This window comes from Aristolochia californica, unplaced genomic scaffold, assembly GCF_029961685.1.
Source record: "Aristolochia californica isolate CCGP_79_NKW_82.1479 unplaced genomic scaffold, dmAriCali1.0.hap1 SCAF_11, whole genome shotgun sequence".
NCBI classification, from domain to species: Eukaryota; Viridiplantae; Streptophyta; class Magnoliopsida; order Piperales; family Aristolochiaceae; genus Aristolochia; species Aristolochia californica.
Genome location: NW_027181782.1, coordinates 3,082,213 through 3,094,450, shown reverse-complemented (window position 1 = coordinate 3,094,450; position 12,238 = coordinate 3,082,213). Strand labels below are relative to the sequence as shown.

At 39.0% G+C, this 12,238-nt stretch overlaps 1 protein-coding gene across 1 annotated transcript; it reads left to right on the top strand.

Moving 5' to 3' along the window:
• The first annotated feature begins 1,858 nt into the window (after positions 1-1,858).
• LOC137944575 (3-ketoacyl-CoA synthase 6-like) lies at positions 1,859-3,154 on the top strand. The gene has a single exon (XM_068790259.1). It carries the CDS (start codon positions 1,859-1,861, stop codon positions 3,152-3,154), a length of 1,296 nt encoding a protein of 431 aa, XP_068646360.1.
• The last annotated feature ends 9,084 nt before the right edge of the window (positions 3,155-12,238 follow it).

Below are 12,238 nucleotides of genomic sequence, written 5' to 3'. Positions count from 1 at the left end.
ATGGAAGTTTTAGTTTTCTTTACTAGTTTCTTCATTAGGTAGTACTGGTCTTTCTTGGAAATGTTGGAAAGTGGAAACCATTTTTCAACTAGAAGTTGGTTTCTAGAGGCCATTCCCTTCATTTCGTGGAAAGGGTTATCTTAACTTGTCTTCTTTTCATGTACCTATTTATGTGCATTTCGGATTACAATAAATATAATATATGTATCCACATATTGCTAATCATTAAGGCTGTGTTTGAAATACAGAAAATAGAGAGAAAAAACAAGAAGAGAAAATAAAAGAATAGAAAAGAGGTTTCTATTCTTTTGTTTGGATGCCCATGGAAAATGAGAGAGAAAATGGAAAAGAAATATAGTTTCTCTTATTTGGATAAATATTGAAAATAAAAAATATTAAATATTAAAATTTCGATGATTAAAATTTTCTCTCAAGTTTCTATTTCTTTTCTTTTCTCCCCACATTCGATCATTTTGTGAGAGAAAATTTATTAACTAAGAGAGAAGGTGATTTTCTTTCTTATTTTCTTTTCTCTCAATAATATTTTTGTTGTCAAACAACAGAAAATAACTTTCTCTCCTTTTTTTTTATGGCTTCCGAACAAGCCCTAACAAGTTCTAATTTTCTCATGTAATATGACAAAAATTTGATGTTCCATTTTATATCTAAAAAAAAAAAAGGAAAAATTTTACATATGAAGTTGTCGTATAAGAAATCATCCAACGAAAATAAATACAGGAAAAGTGGTTAATAAAAATTGTGACACAAACTCATGCCTTTAACGACTAAACGAACAAAAAAATCATGCATTCTATACAAAATTGTCAATCAAAACTATTCTAATCATTTGGTCTGTCTGGGCAAATTTCTAGAAAGTTTGTTGGATAGTGTTGTACTTCAATTCATAGATTAAATTCAATTCATTTCTTTTTAGAAATTTATCTTAAAATAAACCAAGCAAACCACTTTTCATATATATATTTACTCACTTAGGATTAGTTACATACATACCCCTAAACGACATCATAATTGCCCACAAATCTCTATCATTTGATAAATCCATTTCAACTTCAGCTAATTAAAAGACAAGTGCCCTTTAACAATAATATAATACTCTAATCAATGTAGGCTGCAAAAATGAAGTAAGGCACACCTATAGCTTTATTTTATGTGATTCCATTCAAGGTACATAATGAAATTATTCTCACTTCCCTAATACAACACTTAATGACTCTCAACCCCCTTAGATTTAAGTCTTTATCAGGTCTGGACAAAGACAGATCTGAATAGAGAGGGGGAGGTAAAGGCAAGAAAGGACCTCCATTAAAGGGGCAAGGCACTTCATCCCCTTCCCTACATAGCAAATTGTGTTGGAGGGGAGACCATCCTCTCACTCTCATTTTAAGTAGCCAATAATGGGGACAGGAGCCTCCATCTGCCCCTTAAATGACCTTCATTGTGGAAGGAGAGGGATGGCCATGAAACAAGGGATAATGTATAAGACCTAGCCCCACTATTGTTGTGGCACCCCTCCCCTTTTCCCCAAGGATGGGAAGAGTATAATACCGCCTCTCCTCTGGGCAAAGAGGTGGGATTGAAAGGCGGTGCAATGCAGTCCCTTCTGGCTGTAGCGCCAACTCCCCCATTAATTGCCTTCTTCCCCCCATCCACCTTATAAATATCTGTTAAGTGCCTACCGCTTTAGCCATCTCTAACAATTCCTCTCTCTCCTTGCTCTTTGGAGTCCATCAGAATGAAGCGTTATTATCATCCTTTCTCGTTCGCCTCACTCTTCGTTGTCATCTTCCTCGTACCGGTGTTTTCCATAAGTTTCCGTTTGGTCCGTCCCAGCAGTACAATGGTTTTACCCTTCCTTTGTATCTCCTTCCCCATCGTCTTGTACATCTACCTGATGAACAAGCCCAGACCAGTTTATCTCCTCGATTTCACCTGCTTCCGACCTCCTGTTACTTGCCGTGTCCCATTCTCGACCTACGTCGAGCACTCGAATCTAGTATTCGACTCGAAGTTAGTCCTTTTTCAAACGAGAGTTTTGCAGAAGTCCGGAATCGGGGAGGAGACTGCCCTTCCTCCCTCTATCCACTACATACCCCCTAAACCCACTATGGGAGCTGCCAGAGAGGAGGCGGATCTCATCATCTTCTCCGTTGTGGACGAGATTTTTGCTAAAACTGGGATCAAAGCGAGGGAGATAGATTTTCTGGTTGTTAAATGTAATGTGTTTAATCCTGTTCCTTCTTTAACATCCCTGGTGATCAATAGGTACAAGATGAAGAGCAGTGTGAAGTCGTTTAACTTGGGTGGCATGGGCTGCAGTGCCGAGCTTATCTCGCTCGACTTGGTAAAAGACATGCTTCAGTTGTCTCCGAATTCTTATTGCTTGATGGTGAGCACGGAGATCATTACTCCGTGCCTCTACTTGGGTCAACAGAGAACCATGCTGGTGACCAATTGTCTCTTCCGCATGGGAGGAGCAGCCATGATCGTGACTAATCGAGCAAGCGAGCAAGCACGGGCCAAGTACAAGTTACAACACGTCGTCCGCACCCATCTGGGGGCCAACGACAAAGCATATTACTGCGTGCAACAGAAGCAAGACGATGAAGGACACGTCGGGTTTTCACTCTCCAGAGACCTGCCGGCCGTCGCCGGCGAGGCTCTGAAAGCCAACCTCACAGCTTTAGGTCCCAAAGTTCTTCCCTTCTCCGAAAAACTCCTCTTCATCCAAAACTTCCTCCGCCGGAGGTTTCTCGACCCCAAGGCGCAGCCCTACATACCCAACTTTAAACGCTCTTTCGAGCACTTCTGCATCCACGCAGGCGGTCGCGCAGTCATCGACGACCTAGAGAAGAACCTCCGGCTATCGTCGGAAGACGTGGAAGCGTCTCGAATGACACTCTACCGATTCGGCAACACCTCCTCCTCATCACCCTGGTACTCCCTGAGCTATACCGAAGCCAAGGGTCGGATGAAGAGGGGTGATCGAGTGTGGCAAATCGCGCTGGGAAGCGGATTCAAATGTAACAGTGCAGTTTGGAAGTGCATACGGACGATATCAGAGCCGGCACAGGGAGCCTGGGCTGACTGCATAGATAGGTATCCGTTGAACGTGCCAGACACGATCAATCTATAGTAGCAGACAAGAGACGGATGTGTCCAAAGGGCTCGATCAGCTGTTTCAGGCCAGGCCAAGAAGATCCGGTGGCAAAACTCCAGGACCCTAACAAGTTTTTGGTGTGACGGTGAGGTTAACGAATAGTGATGTCTGTATGGTGCGTTTAAAATTGAGACAAAGCTTCACTTCTGCTTTTAAAGTTAAAAATTAAAGCAAAACTAATCCATGATATAATATTTGCTCTACAGCCCTTACATGATAGGGTGCTTCAACATAAGCGTCTCATTGTGAACATGAGATATTTAAACTCTAGTAAACTTTTTATAATAGGTTCCTCTCTATTCTCCATGTGATTAAAGGGAACCTTCTTTATGGCTCATACACTCACATGTGAACACTTGCTTTGATACCATGCACAAAAACCCTAAATAACAACAATTTAAAGTGTTTTATAGCCGGAAGAAGGAGACATCTAGTGGCAGGAGAGGCTGAGTTGGTTAAGGACTTTGATGTTGTAGTGGCTTACTTAACATAGAGGAACAAACCCGTTCCATTTCTTTTCATGACTAGAGCTTTTGCTGTCCAACAAGAGCTTTCACCTAAGAAAAAGGCGGGGAGTGCCCCTAAGAAAAAAGGGAGAGATGGCACTCCCCGCCTTTTTTCAATGGGGTCGTCCACTTCTCCCTTCCCTAACGAGAAAGAGATAGAGATAGAGAAGATATAGGAGTCCAATGATTTGCTAGTTTGCTTGGTCTAGTAGATTCGAGCCCATAAAGTTCATATTGAAAAACATAAGAATGTAACTCTCACATGAGTGGAGCCATTTAGAGAAGGTGACATTTGTTGTATTTATCTCAAACACTTATACATTAAACTAGCAAAAATCCTTTCCTAGCCACTTCTTCCTTTATGAATCATCGAGAGTCCATGGAGATGAGGATGGATTAAATCGTCACTCTTGTTGGTATGACTTTATCACAATGGCTTTCTACCTAATAGCAAGAACGAGATAAGTACTCACTAGGTGTGTAGTCCTATAACAATAGAGGTTAATGCATGGGAGCGGCATGTACACATAGTAGCAAGTGGGTCTGTGCACTATCTAGTGCCACTACCCACCTTTGCCTAAGGTAGTGTTCAACTAGGTAGACACAATGGCACAAAAAGACTTTAAAAGAGGTTAAACTTTTGATCTCTCTTTTAATAGGAACAACTATGTAACTCAGGAGAAATCATTCACAAATGTAACAAAATATTTAGACCGGGAAACATTAGAGATGTTCATAGGGCCCCATATATCAGTATGAACTAAAGAAAATGGGAAAACACTCTTGGTTTCACCGCGAGGAGAATAAGTACTCCATTGGTGTTTACTCACTTGATAGTCTTCACAGTTAAGACTAGAAATAGATTGTAATGTAAGAATAATTCATTTGAGTGACTGAAGGGAAAGATGTCCTAACTTATTATGTCACTGAATAGCCGTATGTTGAGCATTGGTGGTGGCTGTTGAATCAAGATACTAGAGCCCCCCCTTTTATACGGCCACCACCAATAACCTGCTTTGTCTTTAGATCCTAAATAACACAAGTGGGAGAAAATGTTATGGAACAGTTGAATTTTTTCCTTAGTAGACTAACGGATAAAATATTTAATGGAAACTCAAGAACAAATAAGACATCTTTTAAATGAAGAGTAGGTGTAGCAAATATGAACCCCAATCCACACACCTTGGTTTGGGATCTATCTACTATGGAGACAAACTTGGTAGGTAAACAAGGAGATATAGAATTCAGGAGGGTATCATTACCTGTTAAGTGCTCAGAGGCCCCGAAGTCAATAATCCAGGATGGAGAAGTCATTGAAACCATACTTGTCATAGAAGTAGCAAAAATAGGAGATTTCTTGTTGGAGGTGGCCTAGATGGTTGGATAATCCATTAGATGTTTGATCTTCTATAGTAGTATAAATTCTTTGGTAGAAACAATTTTCATCGTAGTACAAGCTGATGCTAGTCAATGAGTAATAATCCAAGGTAAGAACTCAGCCAAAGTCAAGAATGTAACAACTAGCAGCTTTGACAATCAGTGAGTGAGTCAAACCGAGTCACCAAAAAAATGAGTCACGCCGAGTAGAGTAGAAGACTCGGACTGAGTCAAGCGACTGAGTTGATACTCGTGAGTCTGAGTTGACTCAGTCAAGCGATCAGAGTCTATCCGAGTCAGGATTCCAAGTGAAGACGAGTCAGTAGATCAATTTAGCTGAGTCAATGGCTGAGTTGGTTTCAGATTAAGAATGCAACAGTAATAACTTTGGATTAGTTGGCAGTAACTCAGTTGGCTCGGAGTGAGGAACTCGGAGCAGAGTTGAAGGAGATAACTCGGATAGTAACTCGGGCAGTAATAACTTGAAACGGTACATGGAGTAGATAACTTGGAACAGTAAGCCGAGCAGTAATAATCTGGTTGATGAATCAATGTCTGTTGCCATCAGAGCGTGATTGGTGGCCAAGGTAAGAGCAAATTAAGCCAGGTTGGAGGAGAATGAAATCAGCAACTTAATACACTACTGGATTGCCGGGCAAGATGACAACAAGCGAGCAATCAGCGAGGTCACTTTCGGGTTTACGATAGAAAAAATAATCAAGTAGATAACAACATAAATAATTAAGGATAGTAATGCCATAATGTCAGATGAAGGATGACAGCAGTAACGCCAGGAAGACAGAAACCTTTCAGCAGATAAGAATCCAGCAGTAATACCAGGACGTGATGCCGTAATGCCAGGATGACATCAACCTTCCAACAGATAAGGATCCGGAAGTAATATCAGGACGTAATGGATGTAGTGCAGTCAATCACTCGGAACAACGATAAGGATCCAGATGTAATTAGATATCAATGGAATGCCATCGTAGAGCTTTCCAAGATTAGGAACCACGTTTTAGATCATTCATAATGAATCAGCGAGATCCACCAACTTCCGAGCGCTCTGGTATGTGATAGTCAAATATGCCAGCAGCAGAATCACCAACAACTTCCGAATGCTCTGGTACCTTCTCTGGAAGTTTTCCAGTAGAATACAATCAACCAAACGATCAGTCAAATCTTTCGAATGAGTTTGAGTCTTCCGAATGCAACTTCCTAATACCAAGTCCAACAGCTTCCGAATGCTATGGTGCGGAAAAAAATCACAGTCGTAATATTGAATGCCCTATTTTTAGACTAGAATGAATGGGTGATGAATCCTCCAACCAGTAGTGTTATTCGTCCTAATGGCCCATAGTCTATAGTCTACCATTTCATTTTCACGCAAGAACGTGGGTTCGGTATGAAAGTAATCGGAAGAAGAGTATTCGGCATACAATACAAACAAGCAGGAACCAGCAACCAATGAGCAGTAAGTAAGCAATAATGAAGCAGTAAGTAGTCAGACATACCAGTTATCTTTTTATTTCTAAGAAGAAAAGAAGTTCGGATGATGAAGCAGTAATCAATGAGCAGTAAGTAGTAAGCAGAAGAGCAATGAGCTCGACAGAAAAGAAAATCAACCAATGAGAGATTATCAATGAAAGCACTTATGAATGTATAGCACCGGGCTTAGTATATCGAACAGATTAGTAGGTAAACCAATGTATGAACAAGCAACGGATTTGCAGCAATAAGCAGTTATAAAACTAAAGGGAAGCATGGGTATCAACTGCTTCAGCTCCAAGAACAAGAAGAAAAAGAAAAAACTCATCTTTGTCATGCAGTTGCTCCATGCGGAATAAATTCTTCATGAATCATGACCCGAGTAAAAAAAATTGGAACTCAATATAGATAAAAGATAAGTCCTAACATAATTAAATAACTTAATATAAATAAAAGATAAACATAAGTCAAACTAGAACTCTTCTAGACGTGACCATAAGATAAAGATGCCTTTGTATGTCCTTCTTGATCTTCCAACTTATGTGATAAGGATGACAACTTGTGGTAATCATGGTGAGTCCTACTTATGTGCTTGGGCTCATCTTGTGGGTCTTCCTTGGTCGTATGGGCTTGGGCCTATCTTCCAACACTCCCCCTCAAGCTGGGGGTGAGAAAACAACATGAACTCCCAACTTGCTACAAATGATGAGTAGAATTTTTTTGTATAAAATGGTACATCTTCCAATATGCCTTCATCTTCGAACACTCCCCCTCACGCTGTTGCGTCCTTCCATGAGGCCCTATTGGCATAATATAAGGGAGAGTAAAAATCACTCCTAGTCGGTAAGACATTGTTCCATACTCCAGTCATAATGCTGGATGTAAGGCACACTTTGTCTTCTGTAGGTAGTGTCTATCGGCATTGCTCTGAAGTGTCCACCACCATGTCCCTCCACAGGATAACGACTCTCAAGTGGTAGGAGTAATAAAAACCATTACAGGGGGGTAGTGGGTTTATTTATAATGGTGTCCCAATCTGGACCCCGATTTTCATGGTATCCCAACAGTGATATTTTTGAGAGTTAAATTTATCAGGGTGTCCCAATCCGGGCACCGACTCTCATGGTGTCCCAACCGTGATATTTTTGAAAGTCAAATAAATTATGGTATGAGAAAAGGTACTGAGGCCACCTCTTCTTCAATAATAATATCTCATCCAAAGAGACATAATAGCAGCAGCTGTAATATAACACGATCATCTTCCAACACACATAACACGAACCAAAATAATAAACCTTGTAGACAGACCCATGAAATAATCATAATCATAATTCGATACAAATATTTTGCTTAGATGCATAATCTTCATCTTTTGTGCTCCCCCGTTCTTGAATATTTTGGTCACATAAACTTATCCCCTACATATGGAATAAAATACCACTTTCTTGTACTTCTTCTACTTCTCCCTCTCAAGCTGGGAGGTAATGGCAATGATCCCAGTTTGAACTAAATATCATAGATGCAGCAACAAGCCCAAATAATATAGATGTAGTAATAAACACTTAAACCAGGGAGAAGTGAGATATTTTTCTGATATAGCAACTCAAAATGTGAGGCAAAACAAAGGGCATAAATTCGGTTTTTTCAAGACAATAGAATACAAGCATGACCTTTGATTCTTCCAATGAGAATATATCATTAAATATAGATCAGATTGACATAAACAATTTTCCTTATGAAACTAGACTTAAATTCCTTTCATCCAAGTATAACTTCACTTCATAAAATATAATTATCAAAAGATAAATAATCTGATAGATTTTGATCTCTGTCATCTGGCCGAACTAAGCACTGTTTCTCCTTTTTTTTAGCATGACCATTGACTCTTCCAAGATCAATATATCCTTATAAAAACTCAGATTGAAAATTAGTTGAATAGGTAAGAAAATATACTTACATATCTTTCTTTTGATATATATATATATATATATATAAAGTCTAGTTCTTGATAGCATAAAATACCTCAGAAGCTGAAGCTTTCTACTGTTGCTCGAACCTCTTTTGTAACTTGACCTTTGGTCATTCAAATATCGATATCTCTCTATAGATAACTCCGATTGGAAAAAAAATCAATTTTCTTTGGAAAGTAGACTAAAATATATTTCCGTCAATATATAATTTGCAATATGAAAATCTCAGTATAGAGGTGAAAAATGCAAAGGAATCTACGGGTGTATGGACTAAAAAAAATAACTACGAACCAAGACTTAGGGTTTATGGTTTAGAGAAAAGGATCTCATTATCTTTGTGGGTTGACCAAGTCAAATCACAGAACTTGCTCTGATACCATGTTGAATTTATGGAAAAGATAAATACTTCATTGACTTCATTAACTTATTATAATCAAAGTACATGAACCTCTATTTATAATAGAGGAAGGTAGTAGAGTTCAATTACAATAAAACTATCTTTGTCCCAATTACACCCAAACTCTAACACTTAAAAGGTAAGTCCTAGCATAATCAAATAACTAAATATAGATAAAAAATAAACATAAGTCAAACTAGAACTCTTCTAGGACGTGACCATAAGATAAAGATGCCTTTGTGAGTCCTTCTTGATCTTCCAACTTATGTGATAAGGATGACAGCTAGTGGTAATCAAGGTGGGTTCTACTTATGTGTTTGGGCCCATCTTGTGGGCCTTCCTTGGTCGTGTGACCCATCTTATAATACTCTTAGATATGTGGGCCTTCCTTGGTCGTGTGGGTTTGGGCCTATTTTCCAATAGAGAAGAAGAGGTGAAGTGAGGTGAATGAAGAGAGAGACAAGAACAAATGAAAGAGAGAGAGAGAGAGAGAGAGAGAGAGAGAGAGAGAGAGAGAGAATAATGGTTGTAGTGGAATACTCAACCCTCCCCTAAACCTTTATATAAGTATGCCTTTCACTAGAGATAGTAAAGGAGAGACAAAAAAATAAGATTCTTACAATAATGTCAATCAAGCTTGTTTATGTCTTTCAATAATTACATCTACTCTAGTGCTCTAAGGATTGGAGAATTGGGACTCTCTAGGAGAAGGTTATCTCTCATACAAAGAGGTGTAAGTTTTCCTTTTTACAAGTGTATTTTTAATATATCTTTTCAAAGGTGTTCAAAACGTCATTCTAAAAGGGCAGAGATTCCTAGAGCCATAATCTAGTGGTACAATCTTTTGGGAGAAATTTGTCTTGTATAATTAGGTATTAAACTAGGCTTAAAGAGAGTCGAAATTTCTTTCGATTGTAAACTTCAGCTAAAAGAGCTGATTAGTGGAATTTCCCTAATTAAGAGTTCTTGGGCAATGACTAACATTAGGGGAACATTGAGAAAAAAAATCATTGTCTCCTCGTGGTGTGTGCTTATTAATTATTTGTCATATTTTTGTCACACTAGGATTGATGGGGAGAGTTCTAAATCAACACAATCTGTTGATGGAGAGCATGAGCTTGCTGCAGACAGGTAATGTGGGTCAAACTGTGTTGATTGGTTGAAGGATAACTTGAGAAAGTTGGGTCCATACATAGTGGTTTGAGAAACAGGTATAGTCTGGGCAGAGAAATCAACAATTGGGGTGAGAGATAGGGTGGGGAAAACCAGAGAAAGTCCCATAGTAGCCTGCTTGTTTACATCTACCAGTTCAAACATCAAATGACTACAAGAGTAAACAACCAAAAGATACAAGCATTACTTCTCCTCAGTGTAATTCCCCTTTGTAGAAAGAAATGTGCACTACCCGGTCCCACTTACACACCTAGAGGTGGCAAAACAATCAGATGATCTTTACCATAAACCAACACGAGCAATACCTCCCATGTTAGAGGTGCAGCCAAAGATGGGGGACCATGATAAATCTTTTTAGATCATTAATTAATTAGGTATTACACTAGGCATAAAGAGAGTCAGAATTTCTTTCGATTGTAAACTTCAGCTAAAAGAGCTTATTAGTGGAATTTCCTTAAGCAAGGATTCTTAGGCAATGACTACCACTAGGGGAACAAAAAATCATTGTTTCCTTGTGGTGTGTGCTTATTAATTATTAGTCATATTTTTTTCACAGTAGGATTGATGGGGAGAGTTCTAAATCACCACAATCTGTAAATAGAGAGCATGAGCTTGCTGCATACAGGAAATGTAGGTCAAATATTGTTGGTGGGTTGAAGGATAACTTGAAAAAGTTGGGTCCATAGATAGTGGTTTGAGAAATAGGTATAGTCTGGGCAGAGAAATCAATAGTTGGGGTGAGAGATAAGGTGGTGAAAATCGGAGAAAATCCCATAGTTGCCTGCTTGTTTACATCAACTTGTTCAAACATCAAATGCCTACATGAGTATACAACCAAAAGATAAAAGCATTACTTCTCCTCAGTGCAATTCCCCTTTGCCAAAAGAAATGTCCACTACTAGGTCCTACTTACAGAGCTAGAGGTGGCAAAACAATTAGATGATCTTTAACACAAACCAACCTGAGGAGTAGCTCCCATGTCCGAGGTGTAGCCAAAGATGGGGGACCTTGAAAGTTATTTTTAGATAATTGAATAATTAAGTAATACACTAGGCTTAAAGAGAGTAAGAATTTCTTTCGATTGTAAACTGCAGCTAAAAGAGCTTTATTAGTGGAATTTCCCTGAGCAAGGGTTCTTAGGCCACGACTACAATTAGGGGAACATTGACAACAAAAAATCATTGTCTCCTTGTGGTGTGGGCTTATTAATTATTTGTCATTTTTTTTCACACTAGGATTGATGGGGAGAGTTCTAAATCATCACAATCTGTTGATGGGGAGCATGAGCTTGCTGTAGACAAGTAATGTGGGTTAGACTGGATTAGTGGGTAGAATGATAACTTGAGAAAGATGGGTCCATAGATAGTGGTTTGAGAAATAGGTAAAGTCAGGGCAGAGAAATCAATAGTTGGGGTGAGAGATAGGGTGGGGGGAAACCGGAGTAAGTCCTATAGTTGCCTGCTTGTTTACATCCACTTGTTCAAACATCAAATGACTGCACGAGTAAACAACCAAAAGATAAAAGCCTTACTTCTCCTAAGTGCAATTCCCCTTTGCAGAAAGAAATGTCCACTACCAGGTCCCACTTATGGATCTAGAGGTGGTAAAAAATCTGATGATTTTTACCACAAACCAACCCAAGGAGTAGCTCCCATGTCTGAGGTGCAGCCAAAGATCGGGAACTTTGACAAATATTTTTAGTTCATTGAATAATTAGGTATTACACTAGGCTTAAAGAGACTCGAAATTTCTTTTTATTGAAAACTTCAACTATAAGAGCTTATTAGTGAAATTTTCCCGAGCAAGGGTTCATAGGCAACGACTACCATTAGGGAAACATTGAGAACAAAAAATAATTGTCTTCTTGTGGTGTGTGCTTATTAATTAATTGTCAAAAAAAATTTCACAGTAGGATTAATGGGGAGGGTTCTAAATCACCACTATATGATGATGGAGAGCATGACCTCATTGCAGATAGGTAATGTGGGACAAACTAGGTTGGTAGGTTGAAGGATCACTTGAGAAAGTTTAGTCCATAGATAGTGGTTTGAGAAACAGGTATAGTATTGACAGTGAAATCAACAGTTGGGGTGAGAGATAGGGTGGGGAAAATCAGAGAAAGTCCCCTAGTTGCTTGTTTGTTTACATC